The sequence below is a fragment of the Macrotis lagotis genome, chromosome 6, assembly GCF_037893015.1.
Source record: "Macrotis lagotis isolate mMagLag1 chromosome 6, bilby.v1.9.chrom.fasta, whole genome shotgun sequence".
NCBI lineage: Eukaryota > Metazoa > Chordata > Mammalia > Peramelemorphia > Peramelidae > Macrotis > Macrotis lagotis.
Genome location: NC_133663.1, coordinates 83071335 through 83090226, shown reverse-complemented (window position 1 = coordinate 83090226; position 18892 = coordinate 83071335). Strand labels below are relative to the sequence as shown.

The 18892-nt window shown below is 36.4% G+C and overlaps 1 protein-coding gene across 1 annotated transcript in view; it reads left to right on the top strand.

Annotated features, from left to right (window-relative positions):
- ADAM23 (ADAM metallopeptidase domain 23) overlaps positions 1 to 18892 on the top strand; it is a 236395-nt gene that overhangs the window by 201812 nt on the left and 15691 nt on the right. The window contains exons 22-24 of the mRNA XM_074192744.1: positions 404 to 523; positions 2186 to 2354; positions 7845 to 7956. Of these exons, the coding sequence (XP_074048845.1) occupies positions 404 to 523; positions 2186 to 2354; positions 7845 to 7956 (401 nt within the window). The remainder of the gene's footprint in view (positions 1 to 403; positions 524 to 2185; positions 2355 to 7844; positions 7957 to 18892) is intronic.

The following is an 18892-nucleotide window of genomic DNA, read 5'->3' as shown; positions in this document are numbered from 1 at the left end:
AGATGAGGTATGAGTTCCAGGATTATGTGATCTCATGGAGAGATGAGGTTCCTGGAGGCATGATGAGGGAGCCTACCAGACTGACTGTTTAGTCAGGTGAGCTATGAAGAGAAAATTTGAGTATATTGTTTAGGTCATTCAGCATTCCCAGCACTGCTTAGGGATGATGTGGAGCCAGACAGCTCACTTAAAGATGCCTTCCCATCCTTGGCAGCTTGATAACCTACATCTCACTAACACTCATGAGTCTCTGGGACCAGCAGCTTTTCACTCTACAAGCAAGTGATTTCTCTCAAGCCATTTCTTAAGCTGAATCAGAGGAATGGATGAAATTATTATTCAGAAAGAAATAAAAGAAAAAAAAGAGTTGAATGATTGTAATTTTCCCCTTTTGTCTTTACAGTGACGTGTTTTGTGGGTTTTTGCTCTGTACCAATCTCACTCGAGTTCCAAGAATTGGTCAACTTCAGGGGGAAATCATCCCAACTTCCTTTTATCACCAAGGCCGAGTAATTGACTGCAGGTAATGTATTGCATATTGAAAAGTTCTGTCAAAAGGGAAACTTAGAGACAAACTCAGAGGCAACTAGATATCAGGAAAATTCATATTTTGTTACTCTTTTCCTTTTGAAAATCCCTAACAATATGTATTTAAAGATTAATTGTTGTTTGGTTGATCAGTCATGCTCAACTCTTGAGGACCCCATTTGGGGTTTTTTTTTTTTTTTTGGCAAAGATACTAGAAGGATTTGCCATTGCTTTCTCCAGCTCATTTTCCAGATGAGGAAATCTCAGCAAACAGGGTTAAGTGACTTGGCCAGGATCATGCAGCTAGTAAGTGTCTGAATCCAGATTTGAATCCAGATCTTCCTGACTCCAGATCTGGTACTTTATCCACTGTTCCACCTAGATGCCCTTTAAAAATTAATTTGTCTAATAATTTTGTAGATCACCATTCATTTATCAACAAATATTTATTGTGTCTCTAGACATGTGCAGGATATTGTTTTATCTATTAAAATACTCTTTTTCTCACTTTTTCCAAGTTCATCTAATTAGAACGTGTTGTGATTTGAGCAGTAAGTTTAAAAATTTGATGAAAGTAGTTTGCCATACACTTTTCTCAAGTGTGAGTAATCCAGTGTGAGATTTTTGTTCTTTAGTCATGGCCTGGAACTGATTAATATAGTTACATATGGAAAATATTTATAAAGTATTACTGATGACTATTTTTTGTCTGTGAGTAAGAAATAAATTCCAATTCAGTTGAACAAAGGTCATGAGAATCTGTAACAAATATTCTGGACCTCATATATCCAAATACATGTTATCCCCATTAAATCATTAAATCAATAAGCCTTTATTAAATACTTACTGTGTAGAACACTGATAACCACCTTTGGAAGCTGCATACTTGTTCCAGCCTTACTGCTATTGCTTAAAACATTTTTGAACTGCTCTTCTGAATTTGCCTTTGGGAACTCCCAACAATATCTGTTGTGGAGGCAAGTCACCATCCTTTAAAGGAGGATCAGACTTCAGATGACTTCACTAATTACTTTTCTGAGATGGAATATTCCTCAATCCCATTCCCCTACTCCTTTGAGGCTCTCTATATACCCTTTGCTTCTCCCATTTTTCCTTCTTGTTTCAGAGGACAGGGTGGCAGCCCTCCTTGCCATAACTAGCTTCTCCTTTGATGCTCTGTTCTGGAATCTTGCCCTGCTGCCTAGGCACATTTGCAGGTTAACCCAATGCTTAGAAAGAAATATAGATGCCTATTGAAAATCTTTTTCAACATTCAGCTGCCACTTCCTCCATGAATCCTTTTCTGACTCCAATCTTAGACCTTTGACTTCTTTCTCTGATTAATATTTTTGTATACTTTTCACATTCTAATTCATATTAGGCTTTTTTGCATAAATAACTTATAGTCCTACAGAAGTGTTGCTTTTCATCTTACAATGCAATCTTGGAGACTGTATGTAGTAGTTGCTTAATAAATCTTTGCTTGAATTGAATTATTCTTTCATCTTCTCCACTTTTGCCAGGAAACCTCTAGGCTTGATGCAAAGATACCAGACTGGTTTGCCGTTTCCTTCTCTAGATCCTTTTACAAATGAGGAAACAGAGTCTTGATCACGTTTGCACCTCTAACAGTTATACACATGTCTTCTGTCTCCAGTGGTGCCCACGTTGTTTTGGATGATGATACTGATGTAGGGTATGTGGAAGATGGAACTCCATGTGGCCCATCCATGATGTGTCTTGATCGAAAGTGCCTCCAGATTCAGTCCTTAAACATGAGCAGCTGCCCCCTTGATTCCAATGGCAAAGTTTGTTCAAATCATGGGGTAAGTAAAGATGCAACAAGAGGCCAAGCCAAGACTGTAGCTATTTTGTTATTTGAAAATTGAAAAACTTTTACTGGATTAAATTTTCATATTTAGCAGTTCTCTGTCATCCTGCCATCTACTATCTATTTATCCATTATTTATTGATATTTTTTAAAATTTATTTTTATTAAAGATATTTGAGTTTTAAAATTTTCCCCCAATCTTACTTCCCTCCCCCCCCCCCATGGAAAGCAATCTGCCAGTCTTTACTTTGTTTCCATGTTGTACCTTGATCCAAATTGGGTGTGATGAGAGAGAAATCATATCCTTAAAGAAGAGATGAGAAGTCTTAAGAGGTAACAAGATCAGACAATAAAATATCTGGTTTTTTTTCCTAAATTAAAGGAAATAGTCCTTGAACTTTGTTCAAACTCCACAGCTCCTTATCTGGATACAGATGGCACTCCTTTGCAGACAGCCCAAAATTGTTCCCGATTGTTGCACTGATAGAATGAGCGAGTCCTTCAAGGTTGAACATCACTCCCATGTTGCTTTTAGGGTATACAGTGTTTTTCTGCTTCTGCTCATCTCACTCAGCATCATCCCTCCTGGTTTCTAATAGAACAATAGTGTTCCATGACATACATATACCACAGTTTGCTAAGCCATTCCTCAATTGAAGGACATTTACTTGATTTCCAATTCTTTGCCACCACAAACAGGGATGCTATAAATGTTTTTGTACAAGTAATGTTTTTACCCTTTTTCATCATCTCTTCAGGGTATAGACCCAGTAGTGGTATTGCTGGGTCAAAGGATATGTACATTTTTGTTGCCCTTTGGGTGTAGTTCCAAATAGCTCTCCAGGAGGGTTGGATGAGTTCACAGCTCCACCAACAGTGTAATAGTGTCCCAGATTTCCCACAACCCTTCCAACAATGTTCATTATCCTTCCTGGTCATATTGGCCAATCTTAGAGGTGTGAGGTGGTACCTCAGAGAAGCTTTAATTTGCATTTCTCTAATAATTGATGATTTAGAGCATTTCATTATTGATATTAAGAAATCTATGTCTGACAAAGAACAGACAAGAAGATCTAAGATGAATAACATATATACATACACATAAACACACGATATACATGTACTGTAATTTACTGTTATTGTGAACCCAGACTCATAGGAGCATTGATTTAAAACTGGAAGGGACCTTAAGGCTCCATTTGAGGCACTGAGGAGATAAGAGACTTACCCACAGTCACACAAGTAGTAAGATAATCATTAGGATTTGAACCTAGTGCCTCTGACTCTGAATTTAGCAACTTTCCATTAATCTTTCTTGTCAAATATCTTCTCATCAAAACCCTTCTTCTGGCAAGCTCCATTATCACAACTAGAATTTATATAGTATTTTAAAGAAGCATTTTTCCTTTGGTATCTTTGTGAGGTTTGCACTACAAGTATTACAAGGCATCTAGGTGACCCAGAGGTTAGAGACCAGGAAGATCACAATTGAAAATTTTTCTCAACTACCTAATAGTTATGTGACCCTGAGCAATTCACTTTATCTGTCTCAGCATCAGTTTCATCATCTGTCAAATAGGGGTGAAAATAATTCCAATTACGTCACAGGACTGTCATGAGGATCAAATGTTATAATATACATATGTAGTTTTTTGCAAACCTTAGAGTGTTCTAAAAAATGTTAGCAGTTTATGAATTATTTATTATTTGATTTATAATAATTATTATTATTATCCCCATTTTATAGATAAGGAAATTGAGGTTGAGAGAATAAATAACTTGTCTACAATCACATAGTAACACTTTTGGAAGAGATTTAAACTCAGCTCTCATGATTCGAAGTCTTGTGTGTGTCACATTACTATTTTATGCTGTGATAGTTTTCATTTTCTATTGGAAAAAGTCAGAACAACTAAGGAGATGATAGGAAGTTATAAGATTCCTCAAAGAACTTCCCACTGGTTTGGTTTGGTTATCACCTTATGTGCATAAAGTAGATCCTTGGTAAATATTTGTTGTATTGAATTAAAGCTATTTATTCTTTCAAAATAAAGAATAGGTACCAGGTAGATTGCTAGTATCAATACTGACTCTTCCTGTGTGTTCATACTTTAAGAAACACCAGCTGAAGAGTACAAAGTCATCAACTAAGACAAGGAAGAAAGTAAACCTTTATTTAACTCCTCCTATACATGGGCACTATGTTAAGCGCTTAACCAATATGATCTCATTTGATCTCTACAACAATCCTGGGAGATAGGTGCTATTATTTTCTGCATTTTACAGTTGGAGAAACTGAGGAAAATATAAATTAAGTGACTTACCCAGGTTACACAGTGTCTAAAGCTAGATGTTAACTCAGATATTCCCAGTTCTAGACCTAGTACTCAACCCACTTTGCTACTTCCATTTAAAATTGGAAGGAATTTGAGAGGTCATCTGAAAATACTTAATCTCCCCCAAACTAAGTGGAAATAATTACATTTGCACAGTGCTTATGGTTTTCTGGATTCCATGGGGCTCTTTGCTCTCTCACATTACACAAACAGCTACCTTTCAAAAAAAAATCCATAAGATTGACTACTTGGGAAATTCACAGAACACTGAAGTTGTACATCTAAAAGAAAAACTTAACACTTGCTCAGTTTGGTGTGGAAAATTTGGTAAAGTATTCAGATTTCAGGAAAGGAGAATGAGAGTAATGCAATGATACTGGGAAGAAGATTTTAAAATGATGGCAAAGAGAAAAAGAGAAGATCCTCCCCAAAGTAGATATGTTGGTGGATGGAGCCAAAGGTGATGGATTAAAAGGAGCTCCACATTTTAAGCAACTAGATGTTCCCTCTTGTTTTTATTATCAGCTCTGAGTCTATGATCAAAGGAAGGGCAGAGAGATTTTGATGTAATTCATGATAGCTTTCTCCCAGTTACCCTACACTGGTATTAATCCTACTCAGTTTGTTAAAACTTTCAAGATTAAGAAATACATTTATAGTTATAAGCTTATCTTTTCTTTAGTCAGCCTTCTCTCTGTGCAGTTCATCTGTAGAGAGATAAAGGTTTTGTGAAATATTACACTGATCCCAACTCCCAGTGTTTAGTGTTCTTCAAACACTTGCAGGCTTTGAGGCTTATTTATTCCTTCTGAATTTCATCCCACTTCAGTATAATGCCAGGAACTTCAAAATTGGAATGCTCTACGCTGAATAGGCTCATCATAGAAGATATCTTCTTTATCTGTGTGATAGATATTCATTTCTAGTCAATCAACAAACATTTGGCAAGCATCTCCTGTCCATAACCCAATACAGTTAATGTATAGACACACATAAACACAAACACACACGTCTAGCCTACAAGAATTTTATAGTCCTATTGAAGAAGCATTTATATAGTGGTTTAAGGTTCGTAAATTATCTCATTTTATCCTCACAACACCCTGAGACAAAGGTGAAGACTTCACTTTGTAGATGAAAAAACTAAGGTAGACAGATATGTGACTTTCTCACATCACAGAGATATTATCTGAGTCAAGATTGGACCTCAAGTCTTTGTAAGTCCAGGTCCAGTGCTCTACCTACTATTCCCCTCATTGCCTCTAATTATCACAGAACAGCAAGCATATTATCAGGTGCTAAGGTATATAGTAGAGACTCTTAAGGTTGTAGGAATAGAAAGAAGAGAATGTTATGAGAAATAAAGTAATTAGAGAGGTTTTTATGGAACAGAACTAGAAGGAAAGAGGGAAGAAAGAAGGAATGAAAAAATAAAGGAAGGAAACCATCATTTATTAAACAGCTAGCCTGTACCAGGTACTATGCTAAGCACTTTGCAAACTCTTTTGAACCATGGGAGGTAAGAGTTGTTAATATTCCAATTTTACAGCTGAGGAATCTAAGGGAGATAAAGGTTAAATGACTTGTACAAGGTTACACAGTAAATGTATGAGGCTGAATTTGAACTCAGGTCTTTCTGATTCCAGCTGCCTCTTGGGAAAGGTGGGTATGTTTTGGATAGAATGACTTGACCTGTGTGGAGGTAGGAGCAATATTTCAAGCAAGGAAATATGAATGATTAACACAGAAATAATATATTTGGGGGAAAGTCAAGAGCCAGGTACCTGTAGAAGAAGGTGGGTGTTGGTGAACTTGTGGGAAAAATTGATTACAGACATCTAACTCATACAGAATCATCAAATTGATAATGATAATTGATAAAGGTCCCAGTTACAAACAAGGAGTCTTTGAATTTTTTTTGTATTGAAGAATAACATGTTAAAAATAATGTTTCAAAAAGTGTTCTGCTAGGGGATCCTTGAGTCATAAATTTAGAACCTGGAAGGACCAAGAAAAGCCATTGAATTCAATCTTGTCATTTTATAACTAAGGAAACAGACCCAGAGATGACAAAAGACTTAGGACATGTCTGTTCTCCAAGGACCAGCCTAGCTGAGAGCAGAATCAGGAAGGCTGCCTTTGGTAAAGTGTTTGGCCAGTGTGACCCAATAAACAGATCAAAATACAAAGCAGTCTCAATCCTATGCACTGGACCCTCTTTCCTTCCCCACTTCCAGCTTCCTTAGGAGAATGGTAGAAGGTGTTAGAAACCACACACAAATTTAATTTTAGCTCCTAGTATTTGGAGTATGTGGCTCCTGTCAGTGACCAGCAAGTTGATGTAATTCAGGAGGGATGAAGGTTATCATCCACAAGAGTGCTATCTCCCAACATGGAGATCCTTGTAGAGGATGTATAGACAGATGAGTCGCCTCAGACAGACTCAGTGCATTGGGATCAGCTTCCAACACAAGTATTGAAGTGTTATCTTCATTTTTCAAACCATTATTCTTGCCGCACATGATAAATGTTCAGAACCTTGGAGAATACTTTACAGATATTTTAACTAGTTTGAAAGACTTTAAAATTAATTTACAATTTGGTTAAGAGTTGTATACCTGTAACAGAAGCAGTATAAAGAAGAGCTTAAAATTTATCTATTTAATCTTCAATCAGTTGGATTTATGAGACTAGTGACAGAAAAGCTAGTTTTTTATTTAAAGATTTTGTTGTTCAGTCTTGTCCTAATCTTTGTGATCCATATGGGGTTTTCTTGGCAAAAGGTACTGAAGAGACTTGCCATTTTCTTCTCTAGTTTAATTGCTCAAGGTTGATTGCATAGCTAGGAAGGTTCTAATGATTAAGATCCATTATGTTACATCACCATAAAGTTACCCTGTACCTGTGTGTGTGTGTGTGTGTGTGTGTGTGTGTGTGGTACACTTAAGTGGAAGAAGTGTTTCCTTGTTTTGGATTAATAGTAAATTTAAATGTAAGTCTTAATCTATAGAATTCAGAGAGGGAGGATCATCCTATAAAGAGTCTTGGGATTTTACCATGGCTATTCCATAGTGACTGAGCAATGAGGTAAAAAAAGAAATCAACAGAAGACCACAATGAAAACTTTGTTTATGTTTTCCCTCACACAGGTGTGTAGTAATGAAGTCACCTGTATTTGTAATAATACCTGGGCAGGAACGGACTGCAGCATCCGAGATCTTATCAAAAAACCTCCAGCCTCGAAGGACGATGGACCCAAGGGTTTGTGATTTGAGTTCCTTTTTATTGTATATATTTAGTCAATCCCTTCTCAAAAGGCACCAATTGAGTCACATCATAGTTTTGAAGGAGATATAGAATGTTTTTCTTTTTTTAAAAAATTCTAAATTTCACATATGACAGCTGTCTTTGTCTTCTCTGTTTTATCATTTCAGAGCCCATACTTGATGAAAAATGAGCTTAGGGACTTGCCTTCTTTTTTAGGTTTTCACTTTTTTCCTCTCCTTTAACCACATTCTTTTTCATAAACATGAGTTTATTATTTACAGCTTTTCATAGATTTCCCAATAAATGGACAAATCATAAAATTTATAAAATACTGTCCTCACAGCAATCTTGGGAGATAGGTATCATGATTGCTTTTTAAAAATTTTTTATGCAAATTTTTTAAAATTTTTATTTATTAAAGGCAATGGGGGTTTTAGTGACTTGCCCAAGGTCACCCAGCTAGGCAATTATTAAATGTCTGAAGCCGCATTTGAACTCAAGTCCTCCTGACTTCAGGTTCAGTGTTCTATCCACGGCACTACCTAACTGCCTCCTTTTAAAAAATTCTTTATAAAAAAAAATTAAAGCAATGCGATTAAGTGACTTGTCCAAGGTCATACAGCTAGGCAATTATTTAGTGTCTGAGGCAGAATTTGAACTCAGGTTCTCCTGACTCCAGGGTTGGTGCTCTATCCACTGGACCACATATCTAGGTATCTATATACATGTAAATATAGTTATTTGAATTGACATCTAGGTGTGTATCTAAAGATATATTCAGATACACACACATATATAAATATATATGTAGACACATATATGTATGTGGTCATTTTATGGTTAATCTTAGTATCCAAATTTCAGGTTCAAACCTGATAATGCTAATATTAATCTTTAAAGTTAGGAGACAATATAGTGTACAATCTTCATACTTCCAAGAAAACTTAAAAATCAGAGAGTTTCCTTCAACACACAGCTAATTGTAGGAATGCAAGAATCATTAAATTATTGCTATACAAATCCGAAGGAAGACTTGTATTTCTTAGATGACATTTATTAAATAATGAGGGATCATTCTTAGTTTAGATTTTTTTTAGGTTTTTTTTGGGGGGGGACAAGGTAATGGGGTTAAGTGACTTGCCCAATGCCACACAACTAGGTAATTATTAAGTGTCTGAGGCTGGATTTGAACTCAGGCCCTCCTGATTCCAGGGCCAGCTCTTTATTCACTGCGCCACCTAGCCGCCCCAAAGACTCATTCTTAAATGCATTTAATATTGTTATTTAGGGTAACATTGTGATTCTTGTTCATAACAGTCACAATATTCATCAGATAATTCATGACTATATTTAAAAACATGAGACTGTGTACAAGAGGAAGCATGATCAACTTTACAGCATTGCTAATAATAATGGGATAGGATGAACTTGAAAAATCTCAGTTTTCATATTCAAATTTGTAAATGTTAAGGATTAAAATAATTTTTTCTTGAGTTTTTTTCATTAATGGTTTTCTCACACTATAACTATGTTTGGAACACCATATGGAGAGGTTGGCCCATTTTCAGCAAGTAGTTAAATTAAATCTACAATTCAATTAGCTCTGTGGATTTGGGAAATTACCTACTTTATTTTCCCACTATTTGAATTTTTGAAGAGTAATTTTTATAATTGCATTAACAGAGAGTACTGCAAACCAAATCCTTCTAAATTGTTCACCCTTTTCTTCTATGATATTTTCAGACAGTGTACATCTGTGCTTCCTCAGTTATATTGTGCATAGTCTTGACACACTCACCATAATTAGTTCAAAGCAAGAGACCCAGGAGAAAGGATCCAGCCCAGTAAAAATGCCCCAAATTAATGAATAGTCTATAGAATGATCTATATGATAACTTGAGCATCAAGTCATCTGTTATTTTCCCTCTCTCATCACTACATTAAAGAAAGATGAAACGCTATGTAAAAGCATTTGTAGAATCTTACTGTTTCCTTTTACAGGTAGACAAGATCACAAAAACCCCCTACTCAGTTTACTTATACTTTCAGATCTGTAGCGTGAGCCCATGTCTGAGTTATTTTTGATCCAGAAGTTTTAATTCTGTAAACAGAAACACAAATAAAGATGTCAAAAAATGGCCCAAAATATACATGTCCCTGGGATGTTGGTATACCAAAGGGAAGGAAGAGAAGCTAGTGGGAAGAGTGACTTTATAGCTTTCTAGGTTTGGTTTCTATAAGTTTATTTAATGCACATTTTACTCATTTAAGCAGGGCAGTAGGGACTAGATATATGATTTTGTCAGTTTTAGGGAACTCCTAGATGAAAAATTCTCTTTATTAGGTGATTTCAACTAGAGACTCAATGGCCAGAGCACTGGACCTGGAGTCAGGAAGAGATGGGGTCAGATGGTCAAATGTGACCTCAGACACACTCACTATCTGTGTGACCCTCACAAGTTACTCATTTAATCTCTTCTGGCCTTATTTCCCTCATCTGTAAAATGGAGATAATAAAAGCACCTTCCTCCCAGCGTTGTTGTGAAGCTCTAAGGAGAGCATGTTTGTAAAGCTCTTAGCAAACCTTAAGGCACTATGTGCATACTAGTTATGATTATTATTCAGTCATTGTGTTCTCTGCAACTTCCAGTCTCAAAGAATTATCTAGAACACTAAGAGTTCAAAAAACTTGCCTAGGTTACTAGTTGTCTAAGGAGGGGCTTGAACTCAGGTCTTCCTACTTCCAAGGCCATCTTTTTGCCATCTTTCCTCTATTATTTTAATTTGAACATAATATTAAGATGTTAGAGTAATTATAGCAACACTCCTCTCAAGCTCTTATATTTTCTCTCTCTCTCTCTCTCTCTCTCTCTCTCTCTCTCTCTCTCTCTTTAAAAGAATTCTAAACCAACCTTCAGAATCTACAATTAGTGAAAAAAACTGCTCAGAGGAAACAATCATTGATTTGTTGGGATTTTTGAGATATCTTTAACTTTCATGATTATGTTAAAGAAAATGAGGAAGATCATTCACGTGTTGTTCCTCTAAGACAGTTGATGTAACAAAGCATAGAGATATTGTCACAAATGAGGATGAGAGCAGAGCTATTTCATCTAACTTTTTTTGCCTGTTCTCTTTAAAATACCCCACATTAACAGTGGTAGGCTGGGGAAGATCACCTCCTAGTCCTTTCTTCTCTACATACCCTCCTTACCTCTTTTCATCCTAATTGATATTAAATTATTGGAGGAAGCTCCTAGATTAAATTTTAAATTAAATTAAATTCCTGGATAAAACTCTAGGAGTAGTAACCCATTTTGGAGAGGATGATACTCACATATTCCCCTGGATCTCCCTTTACCAGAGTCAATATCTAAACTGCATTGAAATAGGAAATATTCACAAACCTGGTGAAGCTTTCTCATTCCAGATAAAAAGAAGATGCCATGATGCTATATGAATGAGCATCAGTTGCTACAATGGATAAATGATTCATTTACCAGAGCAGTCAATGTAAAGTAGGCAATTTGGGGACAACCCAATCACACAATTTTCCTGGGCTTCTCATAGCTCTTCAGTTACTTTGCAAAACTTGATTGACATCCTGATCAGCTAGCTATTTTGTGGGATGTCATTTCATGTATTGGGGTTGTCATGTATGCTTTGTGATTTTGGTTTTTCTATTTCTGATAGAAGAATTGCCTATGATATATAATGCCTAAACAATATAGAGTCAAACAAAAAAAACCTTTATATTTGCATTATCAAAGCAGTTGTAGCATCTAAAGAGATCTTAGTTTCATCTCAGGACAAAAACTTTGACTATAAACTTTTATCTTACTGTAGAATAGAGAGCACACTATTGTGTTTTCTCTGTAACTCTGATTTTACCTCCCAAATTGGTTTGGACGGTGTTATTATGAGAGTAATTGTGGACCTTTGGAAGAAGAATGGGGTTCAAATCTTGTTCCTACCACTCATCAGTGTAACCTTGGGCAAGTCACTTAATCTCTCTATGCCTCAGTTTTCTCATCTATTAAATGAGGGGAGTTGAAATAGATACCCTCTAAGGTCTCTCAACTCTATATCTATGGTTGAATGAGCTAAGGTAGCTTCTCCCAGAGTGTTTACCAGACAGAATAGAATGACTTGGCTGATGTTCTTACAATATTTTTTCCAGGTTATAATAGTAACATATCTTTATAATGCTTTAAAATTTGAAAAAAAACAAACCACCATCCTTACAGTGACTTTCTGAGATAGAACAAGGATTAATATCTTTCTTTTACTGATAAAGTAACTGAAGTTCTAGAAGGCTTATTCATGGTCAGCTGCTAAGGCTAGAGTCAAGAAAATTAAACTATTTGAAAATGATGAAATACATAAATCATGGAATCACAAAATTAAAAGGGAATCTCAAGAATAATTTAGTTCAATTGAAATTCTCTGCATTATCTCTGTCAAGTGGTTACCTAGATTCTTTTTGACCACCCTATAATGGGAGGGCTAGTGGGACAATGGATAGAGTGCTTGGTCTGGAGTCAAGAAGAATTCTCTTCCTGTGTTCAAATCTAGCTTCAGACCCTTACTAGCTGTGTGACCCCATGCAAGTCTCTAAACCCTCTTTGCCTCAGTTTCCTCATCTATAAAATGAACTGAAGAAGGAAATGGCAAAAGCACTTCTGTCTCTGCAAAGAAAATCCCAGAAGGGATCACAAAGAATGAGGCATGACTTAACAAAAGAACAAAATAGAACAGAATCTTTCTTCTATCAAACTGAAATCTGTATCTCTGCAAGTTCCATTCATTCTTTCTAGTTCTGCACTCTAAATGCAAGAGGGAACAAATTTAAACTCTCTTACATGGCAGCTTTCTGGGTAAAGACTGAGAATACTTGTTCCATCTACTTCAGAAACTTACTGTGAGGAAGGTATTTTTAAGTCTTAATCATGTCTCTCTCCCCTCCCCCCACATACTCCCTCTATCTGGAGTCTTTTCTTCTCTTAGCTAAATACTCTTTATTCATATAGTTAATTGTCATATGGTTTCAGGTTTCCTCATTTCCCTGGTAATCTTTTTAATGCCCCTTTTAAAATGGGATTCCCTAAATTGAAAACTATACTCCAAATGTGGTCTGACTACAACAGAATATAACAGGGCTGTCATCTCCTTCATTGAAAGGTTATTTAAAGTCATATTAGTCCCCTCACACTGTTAACTAACATTGATCATAGCTTCTCTAAAGTTCTTGTCATAGCTAAATTATTTAGTCATACCTCCAATATATTTGACATAACATAATTGCTTCTGGTCACTGAATCCAGATGATTCTAGAGGAGAGAAAGTGAGGCTGGTGACTTTAGCACAGCACCCCCCCCCCCCCCCACACACACACTCAAACCCAATTCATGTGCATGTCTTGGCATCACCTCCATGATGTCCTGATCATCTTTGAGAATGAAGGACAAAGATCATCATCAATATAGTTGCTATTTTTTAAATTGTATACAGCAATTTACACTTATGCATAGTAAATTTTGCCTTAGTAGCCATTCTGGCCCGATGAAGCTACTCACCACTCACTAGACCCCCAGACTCAGGCTATTCTGAATCCATTCCACCATGTTATTGTCTAGTTCATATCTCTTTTACCTGTCCCCAAAGATAAATGGAAACCTTTTCCACTGACTTCTAGAAATTCATGTGTATGATGTCTATTGCAATCTTTCGAATGAATCCCCTATCACAGAAGGTTAGTGTGGAATGGTCATTCCTGATGAACCCATTCTAGCTCATAGTGATCACACATCACTTCCTCAGTACTTATGAACTATACCTGGAGTTATGCTTCAGCCACCTGTTAACATTGATTAAACTTAAAAGTGGACCATGTGTTTTTGGAGAGTCAGCTGTTAATCATTTACTGGCACACCCTTGGCTGTATATGTCTTTATTACTTCACTCTAGCATTTTATCAAAAATTCATTTCAAGGTCATTGTTTGAAGAGGCAGTAAAGTTCAGTGGAATGAACATTAGCTTTGGATGCTGTGCCCTTGGATTCAAAGTCTGCTCCTGCTTCTTTCTACTTTGTAACAATAGACTGTCTTTCAATCTCCCTCAGCTATAAAAGGAAGGGGCTTGCTTTTCTGGACTCTTGAAACCATTGCTTGCACTCTCTCTGTCATTGCAGAGATTCTCTGTCATCACAGGGATTGTCAGTTCCCCTTTTAAAAATCAGAATGTTTTTATAATATGTATAATATATATATTAATTATATTATATCCTCCTATAATATGCAGCTCTTCCCTTTTTCTATACTTTTTTTCAGTTTTCACAAGGCAAATGGGGTTAAGTGGCTTGCCCAAGGCCACACAGCTAGGTAATTATTAAGTGTCTGAGGCCGGATTTGAACTCAGGTACTCCTGACTCCAGGGTTGGTGCTCTATCCACTGTGCCACCTAGCTGCCCCCTTTCTATACTTCCTTAAAGATCACCTCGAGCAACTCGGTAGTCATGTCTTACAATTCCTTCCATACAGTGAGATATGGTTCATTCAGATCTGCTGATGTGAAATTCTTAAATGGAACAAGGAGATCTCTTAGCACTTCCTCACTTAATGTGGATTTTCTTTTCCTGATAACCATTTCGGTTCTATCCTTCTGGTCTGCACATCATTCTCTTTGTTAGAGAAAACTAAAGAAAAATAGGAATTGAATAGTTCTGCCTTTTTTCAGTTACTCCTTATTAGAGTTTCATCCACTCCAAAACATGATCTTGGTCCTTCTTTATTTATCTTCTCATTGTCCCCACCATTGCTAAAACGCCTTTCCTAGTATCCTTTGCATTGATTGCATGCTAGCCTTAGCTTATTCTCGATTTTAGGATTACTGACAACCTTCTGCATTTTATTTTTTTTTGATTGATTTATTTAGTTTTTTTTGCAAGGCAATGGGGTTAAATGGCTTGCCCAAGGCCACATAGCTAGGTAATTATTAAGTGTCTGAGGCTGGATTTGAACTCAGGTACTCCTGACTCCAGGGCCGGTGCTCTATCCATTGCACCACCTAGCTGCCCCTGCATTTTATTTTTAAAAGGTACATTTATTTATATAGGAACAAGATAATTCTATCCTTCACCCAACATTTAGTGAATTTTGTTATATGAGGACTGTGGAAATAGTATTTCCTAAATAGCAAATAATATGTATTATGAATTTAATGAAAAATGAAGCATGAATTTAATCAAAAATATTTGTGGTTTCCTTTTCTTTACCACAATACATGGGTATCTTTTCATAGCTTTCAAATATATCCACAAGCAGTCTATATAAAATGCAACTGGTTGCCTTGTAGACTTAAGTCATTGCTATTTTACTATATACTGGCTTTCTCTCCCCTCCCCTTTTCTCCTCTGCTCTACTCTCCTTTCCTCCTCTCTTTCTTTCTTCTCTTCCTTCTCCTTCTCTTCTCCTCCCCTGTTTCCTCCTCCTTGTCCTCCTCTTCCTCCTCCTTTCTTCCTTCTCCTCCTCCTCTCTCTCTTCCTTCCTTCTCCTCCTCCTCCCTCTTTCATTCTCATAGTATAGTCTCAAAATTAAGAATAAGAAGATGTGAGAAGAGGGAGGAAAGTATCTCCACTGTCTCACTAATAAGTGTTGTGACCTTGGGAAAAGCCATAGGAGATCTCTCTAGTTTCCTCCTCTGTAAATTGACTGTACTGATTTGCCTTTTTATCTCTAACATAAAACCTTGTGGTAAGGGGACATCATTAAAGCTGCCTGAATTTCCTCCCAAGAAACTCCCAAAGAGTTTCATTTAAAAAAAAAGATCCCAGAGAAAATGTAAAAAGCAAATGTAGAATCAGTGTCTCACTGTAGCATAGAAAAATTCAGGAAAATACATTTACTTCATGCTTCTTTTTTTAAAAAGTGATTTTCACAGCCTGTTGTTTCCCCCATATAATAAATGAATGCACATTAAGTTAAAAAAAAAGCAACTCTTTACTTTACCATCTACAGGGACAGTTGTGATATCTTCTTTTCACAATTCCCACCTCTTTCTTCTCCCCTCTCCCAAGCAGAGCAGTTTTCCTTATGAACAGGATCTGGTCCTGTCACTTCAAATGCTATACATTCCTTTTTTAGCCTTTTTTTATGTTACCTCTTGCAATACAAGACATGTTCCAGGAAAAATGAGTTTCTTCCTCATCCCTAGAATGTCTTGAACCTCCCTGCCTCTTTCTGTTTTATTTCCCACTGTTCTGTATTCTTGCAGTCACCCTTTTTCATTTACTGAGCACCTTCCTTTTCTTTAAAATCCATCCTCAAAAAAATGTCCTTGGTCTCTCTTCTTCCCCAAGACCCCAAACATCCCCTCCCCATCCTTTTCACATAACACTTTGTTTTTGTTCCTCCTTAAAGTACTTATCCTGAGTCACCGAAGATCACAACCATCAATGAAGGGTATCAGAGTCTAATAATGAACTAAAGTTCCAAAGTGTGGTCTTTCCTCAATTTTGACTCTTCCTGGGTATCTAGCACAATCCTCCTCAAGGGTTAGGCCCTTAATAAATGAGAATTGAATTGAGTTCCCAAGGTCATCTTAGAATAACTGCTAAGTGCATTTTAGGGATTGAGGAGAAAGGGAAATCCTAAATTTTGATAAAGCTGAGAAATTTCCACATTCAGAGTTGGGATGAAGAGAAAAGCAGAGTCCAGTGCAAGGTCATATAGATAATAAATTAGGATCAGCTTCAAGACCAGTGCTCTTGGTTCCCATAAGGAAGCTTAATGTAGCTAGGCACCCTTCATGGCTTTGAAGAAGCCTTTAGATCCACCACTGCATTCAGATCAGGAGAAGGAGGAGGCCAAGTCATTTCCTTTTTACAGAGTAGAGCTTTTCTGGAGCTTAAGCTATTCATTTCTGAAGCCCTCCAACAAAGATTCAAATGTGTCCCTACATCCTTCTCTGCCTTCTTTGACTGATAGCGCAATGACAGGAGGAGTGTTCCCTCCTGGCTTTATCTTGCTCTCAGAGTCAGGGATATGGGGATCCTTCTCCAGCCCAGAGGGAGATGATTGACTGTTTCTTTTTATTCTCAAGAATACTGGTTTTTGAGGAAGAGTTAGGCATCTAATGAAATATCTTGACCTTCTGATTGCTTTCCAACAAGTTCCTAAAGCAGTCCTTTATTAAAAGCCTAACATAGGCAGAGCACTTTGCTCATTGGGGAGACACAAATACAAGCCAATCTCTTTGCCTTCAAGGAGATTATAGTCTCTGGGGTGGGGGGTATGACGCAAATATCTATAAGATCTAATGGAACTCCAACCCCATGAACTCTCCTGCTGCCTGTGCCTGCTGTCCTACTCTTGTCCTCTTGTCTTTGTTGTCTGGCAGGTGTTCCTATGCAAACTAAAATTTGTATTCTTATCCTTAAAACATGCTCTTACCTCAACTGCATATTTAACATAAATGATTTGCCTTTGCCTTGAGTTTGCCACACTTTCTTCCCATCTACAGCTCACAATTTAGGAATGCATGGATTTGTTTTCATTCATGTAATTTGAAGAGGACACAAATTTTTCCTTCATAAAATGCCTTAAATGGTGACCTTTCAAATTATGGTCATGGTTTTGTGTTTTAATGAAAGTAAGTAGATCTTGACTTAGAAAGGGAAGGAAAGCAGTGTCTCTCTCCCCCCCCCCCCATTCTGAATTTTTGCTTTATTCCCTCTAAGGCTCATGACCACAGTTTTGAAAGTTAGACCTGGTTACATTTTATTTAGTTTTGAATTACAAGTTATTATAGTTGAAAAACATATGCTCACTTCTTTCACATGTTGATTTTTTCCTTTCCCTTAACATCTCTAGTATTTTTTTCCTATTGAAAAGAAATATTACATTTTCCCCTTGTTCTTAATTAAGAATAAGATTAAAATTTTCTGTTTAATAATAGTTTGGTGCCTCATAGTGGAACCAAGCCTAATAGTAGATCATATGTCTTTTGACCAGACTTTTAGCCTGGTTAAAGATGGAGAGACTTATCACCAAAGGATATGATGAATTTTTCAATCCAAGAAACTCATGAAAACTGTTTCCTAAGACATAGAGGTATTTGCAGTCTACACTGATTGGAATACACTAATAATATTACACTTGAAATTTTGGAACAAAGTTTAGATGACTAAAAAAAAATTAGTCAGTTGCTCAATAGAGTTAAGAAAAACTATTTCTAATCTCTTCCCATCCCTTTTCCACAGTACTCCATCTCAATCCTGAGAACTCCAAGGTTCATTAAAACAACTATGAAATCATAGATTTTTGATAAGCACATTGTATTGAGAGTTTTTTCAGAGTTACTTTCATTCTTTATCTCACTTCATCTAATCTCATTTTTAAAAAGTAGTTTCCATTAAGTCACTTTGTATCTTCATAATCAAGATAGTATTAAAAACTGAACATTTAATGCACAGAATCATGAAATATTAGGGCAGGAAAGGACCTTAGATGTCACCTAATATGACAACATTTATTTTATTTAAAAAAATATTTTATTTCTTTAATAAACCTCTGCCACTTTTTGCCTCCACCCCACCTCCAAACCACAGTTTTAAAAAAGAAGTAATGCACACAAAAAATTAGACATGCTTTATGAGGCACACTCCTTTTGCACCTATTATTCATCACTTCTCTAAATTGAGGACAGCTTAAACTTCAACCCTTCGAAGTCAAAATTGTTCAAAACTGGTCAAGGTTAGGAGGTCTTATAATTTTGTTTTCCTTCACACTATTGTGAGCATTGTATAAATTGTTTTCTTGGTTCTGTCTACTTTACATATTACCAGTTTATATCAGTTTTCCCCAATTTGTCCCAGATTTTTTATATTCATTCTATCTTAGAGGTTAATAATATTCCATACCATTCGTACAC